The 18,315-nt window shown below is 37.4% G+C and overlaps 1 protein-coding gene across 1 annotated transcript; it reads left to right on the forward strand.

The window, feature by feature from the left end:
- Window positions 1-392: 392 nt before the first annotated feature.
- On the forward strand, window positions 393-14,946 carry gnpat (glyceronephosphate O-acyltransferase). The gene is made up of 16 exons (XM_043219997.1): window positions 393-568; window positions 1,242-1,433; window positions 1,555-1,731; window positions 3,465-3,594; window positions 4,254-4,381; window positions 5,357-5,432; window positions 5,927-6,078; window positions 7,002-7,132; window positions 7,756-7,979; window positions 9,223-9,474; window positions 9,906-9,985; window positions 10,105-10,245; window positions 11,151-11,250; window positions 11,378-11,471; window positions 11,658-11,719; window positions 12,884-14,946. Exons 1-16 carry the CDS (start codon window positions 545-547, stop codon window positions 12,925-12,927), a joined length of 2,007 nt encoding a protein of 668 aa, XP_043075932.1. The 5' UTR covers window positions 393-544; the 3' UTR covers window positions 12,928-14,946.
- Window positions 14,947-18,315: the final 3,369 nt, after the last annotated feature.

Here is an 18,315-nt window from a genome sequence, read left to right on the forward strand (position 1 = left end):
TAATCACGCCAGAAAACTTTAAATAAAAAAAACATACATACATCCGTTTTGGTATTTTGATTTAGTCCGTGACCATACTTTCAATCTCACGAAGCCCGCCCCCAAAACACTGTCAACCAACCCACTCAAATTTACAAAATGATTGTCAGGGAGGATGCGTTTCTGATTGGCTGAATTAAGGAACGCTTCCTCGATTCGTTTTTTGTTGGTATACAGAGCTGTCACAGAAGCCGAGACAGATATTTCAGGGCACCTTAGTAAAGTGTGTGATATAGGTAAAAGGGAATGAGCGGTAGGAATAGCTGGCCTAAACGTGTAAGATTAATGATAAATAAAACTATTACTTTGAGCAGCGGTGCCTCTAAGCCCCGCCCACTCTGCCTCGGCAGTTTCATACTTGTATTTCATTCCTTCCGCATGTTGTGTTTCTACGATAGGAATGAGTACTGGACTGAACGATCAACCTTGATCCAAACTTTCCCACCCAGAACTCATCAGATCTATTACACGAACCATGCTTTGATTAGATAGGTGCGGACTCGACATGGCGTCTCGAGCGCTGTACTCGGTGAGTGGTATAATATTTGTGCATGTTTTCTGTCAAAGTAGCCCACTTTAAATCTCTCACAGAGCTTCCTGTAATAATTTCCTCAAGGAATCATTGAGCACATTTTCTAGTCCTGTGCACGAGCGTTTCATAAACCAAATAATTCGATCTGTCACATGAGTTTTACGTGCCATTTGTTTTAATAATCATTTATCAAGATTTCAGAGCCATATTCCACACTGTACATATTTTCATAAACCCTGTCAGAATTTATATTAATTATAGCAGTAATAATTAAATATACGTCTGTGTTCTATTAGCTATATAAGTTATTTTCTTTGCATTGTTTACAAATAATTGCGCGCTTCCTTATTAGTTTGTATTGTTGTTTCACGCATTTTGGAATAATAGTGAAGGCGAAACTGAATTAATAAAAATTGTGTAGTGGCCACAAATCAACGTTATTTTATTTAGCATTAGTTATAAAAAGTGAACCTTTCATAAACTCCCCAAAAATGATAGAACGTATTTTTTTAAGTCTTATTCATATGTGCACATGTTAATTTGAACAAACGTATATTAATTTAAATCAACCTAAAATGAATTCAGTAAGCATTTGTAATATTTTGTGCCAATGCTCATCACGAGTATGTGCGCTCACGTAAACTGCCATGTCTTTTTTGTCTTCGTCCAGCCTAGGCACCCGGTGCTGAAGAAGCGGGATGATTTTGAAGACGTTCTTGAAGAGAGGAGACGCTCCAGTGATCTGAGATACGCACTGAGATGTTACACTCCCACGCTCTATAAGGGACTCGTCCCCTGCAAAGCCAGCATGCTAAAAAGCATCGTTCTGCAGTCGGACCACCTGCAGTATGTCATTAAACAGGTGCAGAAACAACACAGTTCTCCCTAATGCCACAGTTTCAGCTTACTAAAGAGCTGTGCTGTCCGTTCAGGTGTCTGTGTCAAACCCTGGCTGTTTTAATGGCTCCTGTGTGTGTGTGTAGGTTTCATCGGAATCAGGAGACAGCACCGAGTGTGTTGCGGACGAAGCGTCTGTGATTCTGGATGAGATGGCTCACCGTTTGCAGCTCGGCACGATACGGTTCTTCGCCTTCGCGCTCAGCAAAGCCTTCAAGAGGCTCTTCCGCAGCGTGCGTGTCAACGAGGAGGGCATCCAGCGGGTGAGGGACTCTTCGCCCGTCCTCAAAATAAACGCGTGAAATACCTGCTGTAACGCCTGGCGTCTGCACTGTGAGCCGATTGCTTGGGTCGTCACACGTTACCAAAACAGCACGCGTAGCACTCGTCACGAGTACGTCGTTTATGTCAAAAGTGCTTATTTATTATCGTATGTGACCCTGGAGCACCAAAGAAGGGCCATTTTTTTCAGCTTTTTATTAATTGTATGATTTGTTAGGATATTTAGCCTAGATACAACTATGAAACTTTGGCATCTGGAGGTGGAAAAAAAAAATATATATATTTTTTTCAAACAAAATTTTTTTTTTAGCAATGCATATTACTAAGCGAAAAATAATCGTTAATGTATTTATGGTAGAAATTGAAAATATCTTCATGGAACATGATATCATAAATTCATTTTCCAAACCATGTTTTTTGGCTTGTCCTGAATCGTTACGGTACACCTATAATAAGTATAATACAAATACAGTAATACCGCGAAATAGTATTAGGCCTGCCTTTTAAAATAACCTTTTTTAATTTAAATTTATTTAATGTACCTTTTTCCTGTGACGCAAAGCTGAATTTTGAGCATCATTATTCCAGTCTTCAGTGTCCCATGATCCTCCAGAAATCATTGTAATACGCTGATATGCTGCTCAGTTATTATCGGTTATTTTTTTCATGTTCAGTTATTAATGAAGGAGTTGCGCTGCTTTGTGGAAACTGTGCTACGTTTTTTTTTTCAAGATTCTTTGTTAAAAATAAAGCCCACAAGAGCAGCATTTATTTAAAATAGAATTTTTTAAAGACATCAATTATATTGTTATTGTCACTTTTGATCAATTCAATACATTCTTGCTGAATAATATGACTGTTGTTTTTTAAAATCTTACTTACACCACGCTTTTATCACAGAAATATTAAGCAGCAAGCAAAACTGCTTTCAACAAATAATAATAGAAATGTTTCTTGAGCAGCAATTCAGCATGTTAGAATTAGATTTCTGAAGGATCGTGTGACACTAAAGACTGAAGAGTAATGATGATGATAAATTTAGCTTACAGCTGTGCTGGGAATATAATATAATATAATAGAATATAATGTCATAATAGTACATTTCTTGAAATTTAGATATCACCGAATCAATAAGCTTTTCACAATATCTTTGAAAGAATTATAAAATATCTTCATGGATCTTTATTTATTATCCTAATGATTTTTGGCATAAAAGATGTATTTCGACCCGTACAATGGCTGCATCCCAAAGGACGCACTATGTGCTCAACCATGTTACATAGGTTAATATTTTGTCATTCATAATCAGTCTGATAGCTCCTCCCCAAACAGTTGAGTGCGTGAAGTGTCCCGACGTTCCACACAAATTATTTTTTTGGGGATATTTAAGTGCACACAAAAAGAGAAACGCACACTACGCGCGCTCTTGATGCTGCGAAAAGCCACGGAGTAGTGCATGAGTTCGTCATATGGAAGATCTGATTTCACTTATATATCTTAATATTTTCAATATTTAATAATAAAACAAATTTATTAATTTAAAAAAAAAAAAAAAAAAAAAAAAAAAAAAATATATATATATATATATAAAAAAATAAAAATGTGTTAATTTAAAGTGTTCCTGAGGCCCTCTGGTCGAGGCTTAATAAAGTTGTCATGCAAATAGATTTTAGAAGTCGTGCAGGTTTTGATCGCCGGTGCTTTCTCTCTTTAGCTCCAGCAGGCTGTACAGGAACACCCAGTGGTTCTCCTGCCCAGCCACCGGAGCTACATGGACTTCCTGATGATGTCCTACTTGCTCTACACGTACGACCTGCCCCTGCCCGTGATTGCGGCTGGAATGGGTGAGTGTGGAACCGGTCGAGTGCAGCTAGCACACAAACACGAAATATGCGACGAGGTTTTTTATAAACCCGTCGAATAAGCATTTAAGGGCAAAATGTAATCGGGGACAGGAAACATTTGTTGTTTTTGACCGTGTCAGACGGTCATTTCACCACTACGTGAACCCGAGAGCAGAGATATACGTAGAAACTCATTTTTATCGGTCGCTTTTCCTTGCCTTCCTTTAAATCGAGAACTGAACGGCCCAAAATGAAATTTTCTTTGAAGAAGCGTTCTGTTTTTTGTTACAAGTCAGAAATGACGAGGAGGCAGCTTCCCGCAATACAAAGAGAAAACGTGTGACGTTTGAAACGGCTTTCGTGAAAATGTCAGAACGGGTGCCGGAATAATGTTCCTCCACCATTCAGTGTAACGCTTGTGTAAAAATGAAACGGCATATGCGTTTATTAAACTATACAAAAAGAAAAAGTGATCGTGCTGAATGGTATTGCTAACGTTTTAGGCAAAAAATTGTTGCTCGGACGTATTTAGAGTTTAGTTAAAATCACTGTTTTCATTTCAGTAATATCTTTATTGCTGATATCTTTAAGATGTCTTTTATAAACCATGTTGATTACTTATACCGTACTGTTGTACTGATGGCAAGTCGTTTCTGCAGATTTCATGAGCATGAAGTTTATTGGTGAGATGCTGCGTATGTCAGGAGCTTTCTTCATCCGTCGGTCGTTCGGAGGTGATAAACTCTACTGGGCTGTGTTCTCGGAGTACGTGAAGACCATGCTGAGGGTAAGACGCTTCATGTAGCCGCTTTTGTGCATTTGGTGCAATGCAATGTGGTTTGATGGAAAAAACAAAACAAAAACGCATTATTTTGCACATACTGTACACTATTGTTTCTCCTCTGAGACTTGAAACGGGTCGATTTGTACAAAGCTCATTGTTCTGTGAAGCGAGGTGCGCTCTGATTGGCCAGCTATCCAGTGGGTTGCGATTGGCTGAATACCTCAAGCGCGTGACGAAAACGACACGCCCCTAGTGTTCGGGATATTTACTTTCAGAAGTAACACTACAATTTTGCTTTACTGTTTAAAAAAAAGTAATTATCTTTGTTGCATAGTTACTTTTTATGAAAAAGAAAGCATCGGGATTTTGTTACTTTTGCAGTTTCTAATCTGAGCTGGTTTTGTTTGGGGTTTTTTTAATATATAAAAGTGACATTTTTGGCAAATGTAAAAGCCCTTTCACGCCAAAAGGCTGAAGGAAATGTAAATTAATGTATGTACCGTATCCAAATATTCCGGACTGCATGAAGAATAGGACATAGGAGAAAGTTTAACACTCTTTAGCAGCAGAAAGGAAAATAAAAAGTATGTAAAAATTATGTTTTTGTAATCATTTTTGCTTATTAGTATGGATCACAGGTCAGCAGCAGGCGTTGGTTAATCAAATCAAGTTTGATTTCTCTCAACATGGCAACACGAGAGCTGTCGGGCAATAAATAGGAAAACGAAGTGACTGGCATTACTGATTTAAAAAAAAAAGTAGAAAAGTATGTCACCTGCGTTATACCCAACACTGATCAAGACAGAGTTCAAAGTTTAAACGGGTCGATCCGGTGGGATTTTACGGGTAATAAAGCTATCGTGAGCCATTTTGAAGACACAGGCATCTCCTCAATGAGATCCTACTGGCCCTTCATTCTTAAACGGTTGAAAATATGCACGCTTGGAAAATGATAGCTGTAGTATGTTGTCTGTGCAGAACGGATATGCCCCGGTTGAGTTCTTCTTGGAAGGAACTCGGAGCAGGACGTGCAAATCTCTCACACCTAAGACAGGTACATCGACTACACGCTTGTAACACTTTTTATGCAATTTCCAAATGGGCCGTTTGTCTGTGCTGCTGTGACTTTTCGGTGTTTAATTTTGATAAAAGCTCTTTGCTGACTCGCGCACGTTTAGTGCGGCGTCAAGGCTTTTCCCCACTTTTCTGCCTTTTTTTATTGCCGCCCAAATAAATTCAAGGTGACGGGAAACATTTTTTCGGTCAGCGTTGCTCGCAAACACGGGAAGCGAGATGCCAGCTAAATGAAATTTCACAGGATTTTCCCAATTGAATCCGGGTCCCGGCATGACACAGAAGCCCTGACTAATTTATGGCGCGGAGGTTCAGAACGACGGCTTGAAACCTGGAAAGCCCGACGGTGGCAGCTCATCAATCAAAGCCAACAAAAGCAAATTTAGATGAATGAGAGAAACAAAAACGGTCGGCCTCTTTGAACGGCGTTCGTTTTGTGTCGGCTTCATCTCTCTCTCTCTCTCTCTCCCTCAGGGTTGCTGAATATTGTGATGGAGCCGTTTTTTAAAGGAGAGCTATTTGACGTGAACCTGGTTCCTGTCAGCATCAGCTACGAGAGGATTCTGGAAGAGTCTCTGTACGCCCGAGAGCTGCTGGGCGTCCCGAAGCCCAAAGAATCGACCTCAGTATGCGTCGCCTTTTATTATATGCATTCCATCATTTTTTTTTTTAGCAGATACATAACAGCTGAACTTTTATCTTTTTATCTTTTTCTTTAAGCAGCAAATCAATCAGCGACAACACATACATACTAACAAACAGTTAGTTTTTCTCACCAAGACTGCATTTATTGCTGTAAAATTCGGTAAAAACGGTAATGTGGTGAAATAATAATATTATTATGATATTATAATAATGTTTTCTATGTTGGTATGCATTATAGTCATTACAGTCAGCATTATATATCTTCAAGCGTCACATGATCCTTTGGAAATCAATGATTCTAATTCTGATTTGGTTCAGAAGATTTCTTCCTGTTATCAATGATTTTTGTCTTTTGTTGCTTTGTGTTTAATTTTCTGCGTTCTCTAGTGAAAAGAAAGGGTCTTCACTGTCATTTTTAATTAATTAAAAGCAGCCTTGTTGAATTTCTTTAAAAACATAAAAGAATGAACAAATGCACTGAATTGCCAAATATTTGAATTGTGTAAATATGAATAAATAATTACGGTATTTTTCATGTTATGGACGGTGGATAATTATAAATACATATTTATTAAATAATATCTATATCACGGAGCAAAATTGTACAGCTGTCTCCTGAATGAAGTTTATTTTCGTTTCGGGCATAACACCTTGGACACACTTTTTAAGGTGTCCTTTTTTCAGTAATATTAATAAACTACACTTATTACATGATTAGGGTTATTTGCATATAATTATACATGATTAATTTAATTATGATAGTAAGTACATGTAACGTGTATGAAGGACACCTTAAAGTATTATCAAAACCTCATTTATATGCTGTATTTTTTAAACATTTTTTGGGGAACATCCAAGACAGAGAAACCATAGGGAGTTAATTGTTCTTTTTGTTTCCCCTCAGGGTCTGCTGAAGGCCCGGCGGGTCTTGAGTGAGGACTATGGCAGTATGCATGTGTATTTTGGTCACCCCGTGTCTGTACGCAGTCTGGCGGAGGGAAAAATAAACCGCTCTCAGTACAACCTGCTGCCCAGGTAAAACCCACAAAGCATGCATTTTTGTCACAACAGGTTTTTAAATGATTAACAATTCATTCCTGTGGTTTCCCTTTCACCTATCAGCACGCTTGATTCACTTACACCATGGCATGCAAGGGTTTCTTATCTTATAATGTTTTTTTTATTTATAATGTATGTTTATTTATTAAATTCTTATAATGCTACAGAATATTACTATTTTTTTTTCCCCCCCTTTGGACTTCCTATATTAATTAGATAACCCTAAAAACACTATATATACACAGCTGTTTCTAACATTAAATTATAATAATAAGAATAGTTTCTTGAGATTTAAAAAAATTTACATTTAAAAATATACATTTATGTAGTTAAACTAAATAAAAAATAAAAAAAAATATTAAAAAAAATAATATATATATATATATATATATATATATATATATATATATATATATATATATATATATATATAGGCACTGTTGCTGACATGATGTTAAATCATAAATAAATAATATATAGTATATTTTATATTATATTATGTCCATTCATATTTATCTAATTTATTGCCCATTTTGATTTGAGCTAAAGCAGACTGCAGTCTGTACAAACCGTGGTGACTTTAGTCTTGTTTTTATCAGGTACATTCCTCAGAAACCCAGCATGGATACTCACGAGTTTCTGAACGACGCCGCGTTTCGTCTGGTGCGCATCCAAGAAGAGAACATGGTCCTGAAGCCCTGGGTCCTCATTGCCACGCTGCTGCTGCAGAACCCAGACGGCCTGGACCTCTCGTCCCTCACAGAACAGACAGACTGGCTCAGGCACCTGGCGCTGGCGTTTGGGGCTTTCCTGGACTGGCCAGGTAAGAGATTGTTTTATATCAACCTCAGACTGACCACTCCAATCACCTGTACAATCCGTTCAAACGTCTGTTTAAATCAGCTTTCAATCAGTCTAGCAGCAGTCGAATGCCGGTTTGCAAGGAAAAACTAGGTTTTCTATGTCTTATGAATTTCATGTTTATCATGATGCATTACATATTATATCAAGAAAGTGTGAATGAGCATGAGTACATTCAGACATGCACTGGAATTTAAAGGATTTAGGTTGGATACAGCAGAAAAATAATTTTCATATCATTAATGAGCTAGTGAAAACTATGCGCTATGTACTTTAAAAATTTAGGATTTATAATATTATGGATTTTGATAAAAGTCACTAACGCTCATCATGCACTTATTTGACAAAGAATACAGTAAAAATAGTAATATTGTGAAATATTGTTGCAATTTAAGCAAATTGTTTTCTATTTGCTTATATTTTATTGATATTATCAAATCTGAATTTTCAGCATCACCATCAACATTTTCATCATAATATGCTGATTTGATTTTTAAATATAATTTTATAATTATCGACGTTGAAAACCGTTTTGCTGCTTAATATTGTGAAAATTACTTACTTCTTAATGATTGAATCTTTAATGGGTAAAACAAAACAAAACAAAACAAAAACTATTTATATTTATTGAAATATAAATGTTTTGTATGTTATTTCATTCTAAATAAAAGTAACTTCAGAAAAGAAAATTCTGGGGAAAAAACAACAACAACAACAACAAAACCCAAATTATTTTACTGAAATTTTTAAATGATAGTGCACATTTTTTAATTATTTTCATCATACACTAATAATATTACATTAAATAAATATTATTATTATTTATGCCAACCAACTGTATAAAATCAGACGTCTATATAAAAATAATTTCAAATATAATAACATACTGGTAAAGTATTTGTATCTGTGAGTGAAGATTAGCAGTGGGAGATGTATGAAATTGTATCCTATTATCATATATCATGTTCTTAAAATTTTCTCAGCATGGCAAAAATGATCATGCATATCTCCAGGATATGAAAAATCTGCTTAGATAAAGGAAAGGCGCTTGATGAATAATTCATTGCAGAGAAATCCAATAGCCCAATCTAAGCTAACTTGACCTTAATTTGAACAATCCCTAATAATATGATCTGTGTGTGTGTGTGTGTGTGTGTGTGTGTGTGTGTGTGTGTGTGTGTGTGTGTGTGTGTGTGTGTGTGTAGATCACGAGGCCTGCAGAGAAGTGGTCGGCTGTAGTTTAGCTCTGCACAGACACCTGTTGAGCGTGTCTGCAGGCCGCGTCGAGCTGAGCGTCACCGGTGCGCCGCAGCTCGAGATCCCAGCAGAGGAAGCCGTGTTTCACCGAGCCGTCGTCGTGCTCTCCTGCGCCTCCTACAGGAACCAGATCCTACACGTGTTCCTGAGACCTGCTCTCTTAGCCGTGGCCATGCAGAGCGCAAGCTCCAACAGAAAAGGTGTGAGATGAGAGGATGTTATTTGTGACACCGGAGCGCAAAACCAGTCATACGGCTCCATTTTTTGGCTGATAGTCGAATAAATATGCTTTCCTGTGAGTGTATTGTTTGTTAGGAGATTAAATAATTTGGCCAAGATACAACTATTTGAAAATCTGGAATCTGAGGGTACCAAAATTGTAGATAAAGCGGTCTAAATGATGTTTTTAGTAATGCATATTACGAATAACAAATTAGGTTTTGATATATTAACAGTAGGAAACTTAAATATCTTCACGGAACGTGATCTTTACTTAATATCCTAATGATTTTTGGCTGTCGCTACAAATATACTTGTTCTTCTTAAAAGGTTTTGTGGTCCAGGGTCACATTCGTTTTACTCTGGATGAGTTTATTTTACCAATCGCAAAAAAAATGATTCGTGTTTTTAGATGACGTCTACAACTGCTTCAACTTCCTGAGGAACATGTTCTCCAACGAATTTATTCTTTGCCCCGGGGACTCTGTTCAGGTTAGACGGCGTTTCGTTGGATTCATTTTGAAACTGGACGATTTGACTTTTTCCTCGGCCGATGCTTCAATCGCCCCTGATGTCTTTTCGCGTGTCGTCCTGTGTGTGTTTTTCTGTAGGACTTTGAAGAGGCGTGTTATTTGCTCATGAAGCGTGGCGTGTTGCAGGTATTGGAGCGTGAGATTGTGATGTCAGCGAGCGGTCACGGCACCCTCTCTTTCCTGTGTTCGGTCCTGGACCCCTTCCTGCAGGGATACCAGGTGACGCATTACACGCAGCGTGCACATGTGCACACTACACACTAGGTTTGGGGTCAGTGTCTAAATTGGACTAAGGGTCTTAGTAACCGCATGTCAACTAATTTGGTTTAGGGTTAGTAGAATAAGCTTCTGATAGTCTTCTTGTAGTTGTGGACCCGTCAAAATAAAGTGTTGGAAGACACTAATGATTGCTAGTTGTCAAGTAGTTAGCTACTTGCTGTTAGCATATGTCTAAAGTGGACTATCGAAAAATATAGTGTTTCTTTCTTTCAAGATTTCCCACCGAATATTAAGCAGCATAACCGTTTTTTTAACATTGATATCTATTGAGCAATAAATCGGCGTATTAGACCGGATTCTGAAGGATTCATCAAGATTGAAGACTCGTCACGGGAATGAATGGCATTTAAAAAAATATTTTCGCCACATTATTTTCGTTGTATTATTACAACGACGCAATGTTTCAATTCTGTAAACCATTGCAAAAAAAAAAAAGTTACAAGCGGAAAGGTTTTCAGACCTTTCCCAATCTAACACCTCTCCAGCTGTGCAAAGCTTTTGCGATATAACTCTAAAATACAGCCTTTTACCTTTCATCTTCCTTCCCATCTCCTCCTTTTATGCGTCTTTATTTATTATCTTTTCGACCATAGGGGGGCTATCAGAGCTCCAGCAGAATAGTCTTATCTGAGCCCTGCTTTGCAGAAATTAAGCCAAATCCGTTCGCAACTAACGCTAAATAGATTATATAGGCATACAAACTTGTGAAACAAAAGCTTGGTCTCCGTTTAATTTGTCTGACTACAACATGTTGATTTCTTTTAACTGTATAATTCTGAAATGGTTTTCAGATTGTTAGGTTTAACAACTAGGGTCGTGTTAAGTTAGCGTGCGTCTTTGTGCAGGTGGTGTGTCGCTATCTGTGTGAGGAGACTAATGAGAACCTGACGGAGAAGGAGTTTATTCCTGCTGTGAGGAGTTTTGCACTGAACCTCATATTAGCAGGTAGCACGGTATTTTTTTTAACACCTGGTATTGATATTATTGATATCTCAACGGATCTGATTATGCATGCGCCTGAGGTGTTGCAAGTTTGATAAGCTGATTTTATGTTTTGTTATGCGTGCGTCAGGTCGTCTGAAGTGTTACGAAGCTTTATCCTCAGACCTGCAGAAGAACGCTCTAGCAGCCCTTCTGAGGCTCAAGGCCGCGAGGAAGGTCAAAGTGTGAGTCTCCGTTTCATTAGACGGGTTATGGGCTTTTGAAGCGTTCTGGGTGTTTAACTGACGTGAACCCTCTCTCTTTCTCTCTCTCTCTCTCTCTCTCTCTCTCTCTCTCTCTCTCTCTCTCTCTCTCTCTCTCTCTCTCTCTCTCTCTCTCTCTCTCTCTCTCTCTCTCTCTTTCTCACACAGAGGAGATCAGGTGGTGCTGAAGGTAAACAAGATCGCGGTGAACTCTTTGGAGGATACGTTGGGTAAGAGTAACGGCGTATTCAAATAGTTGGTGTTCTGCAGGAAATAATGTGCGCTCTAAGTTGATCTGAATATGCTTTTTGGGGTCTGTAAATCGTTACATAATTATTTTTACAGTAAATTAAAAAAGAAAAACAGTTATTTAGTGTTTAGTTTGTGTTTCAGAATGCCTTCTGTGTCACCAATATTGTTATTAAGGTCTGTGTGTCATATATATATATATATATATATATATATAGAAAATAGAAACTGAAGTATTGCAATTACTAAAACTAAAAATATAAATATATTATTGAATACTATAGTAGAAGGTAAATAATAATACTTTTTTTTAATAGTCAGCAATATTCAGTGTCAACTCTTTAAAGTCACAGTAAATCAACCTTATTTTTTAACTCTCGTTTTATTGTGAAATGTTGGAATTAGATTGAATTACTCAATTCAACTCAAAAAAATTATTGGAGCATAAATAAAACAGATTTTCGTCACTAAAATAAATATTTCATACTTATGCATGTGAATAGTGTTGATAACATTTACTGCTGACATGTGTTGAGAAAAGATGTTTGAAAATAGTCAGCATCGTAAGAAATCAATAAATTAAAATTATGAAATAATTCGGGTATTATAAATAAATGATTAAAAATACGTTGGGTAAATTTTAAGGTCTTGTTTTCTTATATATTTTTTATTCTTTTCTTGTTTTTAAGATGGTCTAAGATTATTTCACAACAAGCACTATTAAAGAATCTTACGAATATTTATTTATTTATGCATATACAAAATATTTTTTTAGTTGAATTTGAAAGTTATAATTATATTATAATGTTTGCATTGATTGTATTTCTTGGTATCGAGTGAATGATATAATAAGTAAAACATAAACCGGTCAATGCGCACGCGTATTTATAAATTAAATAAACGCAAATATTAAAAAAAACAAACGATCTATAGTAATTTCTTTGGGCCCAGATTTCTGGTTTGCTTTTAAAACGCAATCATTTTCTCTTTTAAAAAGCACTTTTCAAAGTTTCCTCTCGGAGAATTCGTTTGTTTGCCTGATTTTCCAGGACGACCCAGTTCTTGTCCCGCTGTGCCGTACTGCCATGACCTCCCTTCTATTTTACAGCTACGCTTGTTTGCTTTTCTTCCGCTCTGTCACACAGGAGGTAAAATTCCTACCCAGAAGCCCATCGTCGCTCGACTGTAGTCGTCGCACACGTGGAGTCTCTGGAGGCCCAAACCAAACTGCCTTCATTAACATAATGCCAAATTTTGCAAGGTGGCATGGCTTCGTCGACTACAAAGGTTACCTGTCATCGAGCTTTAAAGGGACGTCACGGGTTTGCCATCTGGGACGCCCACGCTATGCTAGAAGCACTCTTTTTATCTCTCTCCCTCTTCGACAAACTCGACAGCGGGTTGCCGTGTCTGCGATCGGCCTTCGATCTTCACCGCGTCTTTATCAGACGAGTTTTAAACTGCTCTGATGATGCCAAGTATACCAAGACAGTGACGCTTTTGATTTATTTTTTTTGAACATCCTGTTACCGCCGCTTGTGTGCGTTTTATCTGCGTCTGCACTAAAGAGCCTTCGCTTCGATTTGAAACACTGTTACCGTTTGTTCTCGCTGGATTTGTGTTGGGTGTGTTATCTTTTCTTCGCGACTCGTCTGAATTGAACCGTGTTCTTTTGCTCTCTAGATATGGCCGTCTGTTGCGTTTGTTACGGATGAGGGTTTTTGGGGATCGCGTCGCAAAAATAGGTCATTCGAAAGTGTTAACTCCTTCAGAGCTTGAGAAAAGATCGCCTTTTGCATCCGCTCTCAGAAAGGAAAGTTGTAGCTAAAGGCTCACTAAAAAAATACATGGACTCCGATTGAAGATGCAGACAAGTTTGTTTGTTCATCTGAAAAAATTTTGGAGAAATTTAGCATTACAGTACATCACCGGTGGTTCCTCTGCAGTGAATGGGTGCCGTCAGAATGAAGTGGTAAAAACATCCACGCCATCAATTAACATCCATCATTAAGATGTCTTTATCTTCAAACCATGAGAACAATAATATCATTCATGATATTGTTTTGTCTAGTGGACTTTCCAGACTTGTATTTTGGCCAAAAGTGACAGTTTATAAGTTAAAATGTCTTAATGATGGCATTAATTGATGGACTGGCGTAATGTAGATTATTTGTTGATTTATTATGATTTATTGTTGTTTTTTTAAATCAGCTCTTTGGACTATTCTGACGGCACCCATTCACCCATTGGTAAGCCAAAGTGACGTAATACCAAGTTTCTCCAAATCTGTTGGAAAAACAAACTTATTTACATCGTGGATACCCTTATGGTGAGTAAAATATTAGCTAATTAAAATATTTGGGTTAACTTCTTGATTTAACAGAAATGCTGTCCTCACGAGCCAAACATGGAGACTCTTTATTGCCATAACAGTGTTTACATGCCTGTTGTAAACCACGGCTTTATTTTTATTTTACGCATTACTGCATTTTTTTTACTAATTAATATGCTGAAATATTTTTATTATTAAAAACGATCGGACGATACAGAGGCATGTTGCACAAAACCGCTGAATCTCAGTTCGCTCTGTTCAATGCCGCTGCAATGTCGTTTCAAAGCTTTATATCCATTTTTCGAATTTGGTCAGTTGAGAATTAAGACACGCTGACCCAGATTTCGATATTAGACAAACTTAAGCTTCAATAATTGTGTCGATGCTGTCGGATACAGTTAAGAAAATTCACATGCTGCACTTTTTCTAGGGAAAGACAAAACAAGTGTGTGGATTTGAATGGGAATTTCAGGTATATTTTATCCCATATTTTTGGGGTGATGGTCAGACGTTGTCTGTAATCACTGAATGGACGATGCAACTACAAAATGCAAGATATAAGTAAAGCCATAGTGTTCATCCATTCTGGGTTCGGGTCGGTTCTTGCACAGTTCATTGAATTAAGTCAAAAAGCTGAAACCATATTTATGTTTGCATCGACACGCAGCTTTTTACGTAATTTGATGAATTCGTCTTGAAATGGTTTTGGAAAAACATGTGGAAATCGCTCCTTTTGATGTTTAGACAATTGTTTTTTTTCTATCTGTGTATTAAGTGTCTTTCTAATCATGTTAATATCGCGAACGGCGCTTCTGTCTGATGATCTTTTTGGAGAAATTGCATTAAAACTAAAGATTAAAACAAAACCCAAATTTATCGTTTTGTAATGTGTATTTAACGTCATCGATATTTCAGTTTTCCTCCAACCGTTTTGGTCATTTCAAATACGTTTTAATCGGGGTCTAGTTAAAGCTGTGATGCAAAGCTCTTCAGAAAGCGGAGACATCAATTTAATTTGTCTTTATGTAATAATTTTATTTATATATAAAAAAACAAACATAGCAACTCATTCTTTACTGTTATTATTTCACACACTATTATTGTTTTTTAATAAATTGTGTTTTTGCTTTAAAATAGCCTACAATAACAGTTTTTGAATTTTCTAAATGATTTGCTAGTCCAGTGAACTCAGGGCAGAATCTTCCCTTCAGAAACCTTTATACGATCCTCATCCTTTTATCACTAATGTCCTCTAGATGGCAGACTTGGATGTGAGTTCGCCAGCTCACGTTAAGTTAACCTGCCAGTGTACATATCTGGCCAGTTTGGTCCTTTTTACCAAATGTGTGCAGCCGAGCAAAAACCTTTTACTCGTATTTCCTTCCCATTTAATTCATCTTGTCAACAGGATATCAATCAATATACCGGCAATCTCTTCCGCCGAGAACGGAACGCAAACATTTCCGGCACTCATCCTGTAGCAGTTCAGACTATTTTATCCGTTTAAATATTTTTTTATTTATTTTCTTATTCACATATCCATAGTTTTATTCGATCGATTAAGCTCGTTTATCAGAACGCGTACAAATTAACGTTAAGCGGCGAGGACCTGCTGTTAATTCTGTCACGTGGAACTGGGGATAATGGCGGCAAAATGTCATGGCAAATGCAAACAACTTCCCTAAATCCGAGTACACGCTGCCTTTTAATTCGACGCGAACACAACCGGAGCCCTTGTCCGTCGAAATCCGCTCAAAAAAAACCGTACTTTGAATGGAAGTCAATGGTGGAGATGCTTCAGTACGCTGAATAAACTGATTTTGTGTGGAAACGGCTTGCCTCGTAATAAATTTCGCGCCTTTCGCGCTAATCTTCAACGCGTTTTGCATGCCACATTGGGAGTGGGCTATATTTAGAATTCGCTACAAAAAAAAAATTGCAGTTCATAATTGAAATCGTAATTGAAGCGATTTGTTTGCATTCATTTCTATGGTCGATTAACTGGCTTTTGCACAACGCTGAAATGACATCATAGCTTGCATAGGCTGTGATTGACTCCCAAGGCTCATTCATTTCGAGCAAGTTATTTATTTTTCAGGTAGCGCGCGTTTAAAGAGTTTTCCATTTCCACCTCTTCCAGAAAATCTCTGATGAAACCGAGACTGTGAGGTCTGTTCAGTGTCACATTGCCTTAGGGTCACATCTAATTGTCGCAGCCCAGACTTTTTGCCCACTGGAGACTTTTTCAAAGTCACTGCACATATTTTCAGTGTTTCATCCATCAGATGATATCGAACACATTTGCTGCGTCTAAAAGCAACAGATATCGCATATTTAAAAAAAGCGCTGAAGACCGTGGGGGTGCACAAACATGCTGGGTGTGATGGCATGAATATTAAAAAAAGGGTTTGAACAAATGAGTGAAAATAACGTTTTGCTTCGTAAACATGTGATACATTTAAATTAGGTCGCTATGAAGTATTTTAACAATCCTGTGCGCAGCGTTTGCTGAAAGATTTGAAATGCTGTTTCAAAGAAGTAAACAATTCCTACTGAGAAACAGGCATTGTAGGCACAAATGTAAAGACATATACTATTGCAAATCTTGGCTGCATGATTGTTTATATTGTTGCCAAATGTGAACATTATCACACAGCCCTTTCTCTTTCTCGTTTTCTTTCTAGGCCTAGATACACACCGGGGTACCAAAATGAAACCACAAATTCCATCTTAAGGGGTGAAAATTACACGATTTAAAATGAAACCCATTGTCATGAATGAAAGTACACTTAGATCTGTGCGTGTTGCATCTCTTGACAATAACCAATCACGCGTGTTTTTGTTATGCTTACGAATGCAATCGGAAATGTTTATATGGAAAGCCAGACAACCCAGAAGTGGGACGAAATAGTAGAGCGTTAAAGAATTCAACAGTGCAGGGAAGATGCAGTCTCAGCCTCAGATGTCGTGTCCAAAGACAGCTGGCTGAACGACTGATGCATAATGCACGCAAAATTGCAAACTCTTTTGAGTTTCAAAGTCCTCATGGTATTGATAGATGATACAGGATCATTAATGTTCTTCCTGAAAACACAAATGTCGCGATGCCATGGAAGAGGAACGCCATTGTGTTTATATCTGTGAGTGCTTGGGGATTAACTAAACACTGGATTTTGAAACATTTGAAGATTATACAGAATCTATAAAATACATGTTTTACACAATGCTCTGTTATTGTGGGAACATTTCCATGATGCAGCACCAAACGAAATGTGATAAGTTGCTTTACCTGTCAGTCATCTTTTGGGGCGAGCCTTAGCCTTTCAAAGTGGTGCATTTAAGGATATTTGTGTAACTGTAGCATATGATTAAAAGAAAGAGTCAAATACTGTATACTGACAACTTTATGATATTCGTTTTCCCTTTCAGAAATCACTATAGTAAAGGTTTAATCCTGATTTGTGATGGATTGAGTGAAAAGCCTTGAAAAGCCTTAAAAGCATGCGTTGTCAAAGTTAAAATAACATTAGCTTGGTCTTTCCCTGGTCTTTAATTGCTAAAATAAAAAAATGGCATATGTAGTTTAATTAATAATAGAATTAAAATTGAAAATGGTACTCGACATAACTTTATGAAGAACTTTATGGTAGTGCTAGAAATCACCTGCTCTGTCAAGGTTGTCGTGATTTACACCACAACGTATTGTTCATTTATAACACATTTGTTAAATATTTTTTGGTTTCATGGTGTCCCAATATTTCGGGATTCGGCTATTGCACCACATTGTGAGTGGATATTAGCAAAGCCACTTTAAGCTAAACCTCCCAGGTTAGCAAAAAAGCTGCAGTACGCAGAGAAGAAGACAAGAGGAAATGATTAAAAATGGAAGTCAACGGAGATCCTCCATTATACTTAGTAAGGAAAAGCTGATCATTTAATGAATCGTCGTCCTGTCATATTAAATACGTTTTCCATGAAACATTCATTTTGGATTGATCCGTTTTCAGAGTTTACATCCAGATCACCCCTGTAAATGGAAACTCAACAAGCGATGACGAGGGCGGATTGTATTCTTCTATGAAAAGTTCTGCAGGACATGCTTGAAAACAGTTCATTTGACTGACTGGCAAATGAGTGCAGACATTAAGTAGTCTGCAAATATCCATCACAACACTGTCTTCATCCACGTCGAATCAGTACGCTCTGTACATTAGATCATACGCACTTCTCCGAGGTTAGGACGGG

Source organism: Puntigrus tetrazona, chromosome 20, assembly GCF_018831695.1.
Source record: "Puntigrus tetrazona isolate hp1 chromosome 20, ASM1883169v1, whole genome shotgun sequence".
Lineage (NCBI taxonomy): Eukaryota > Metazoa > Chordata > Actinopteri > Cypriniformes > Cyprinidae > Puntigrus > Puntigrus tetrazona.

Coding starts and splice junctions, on each gene's coding strand:
- gnpat (XM_043219997.1), top strand. CDS start 545: ATGGCGTCTCGAGCGCTGTACTCG. Junction 1,434..1,554: donor TGCAGTATGTCATTAAACAG/GTGCAGAAACAA, acceptor GTGTGTGTGTAG/GTTTCATCGGAATCAGGAGA. Junction 1,732..3,464: donor ACGAGGAGGGCATCCAGCGG/GTGAGGGACTCT, acceptor TTCTCTCTTTAG/CTCCAGCAGGCTGTACAGGA.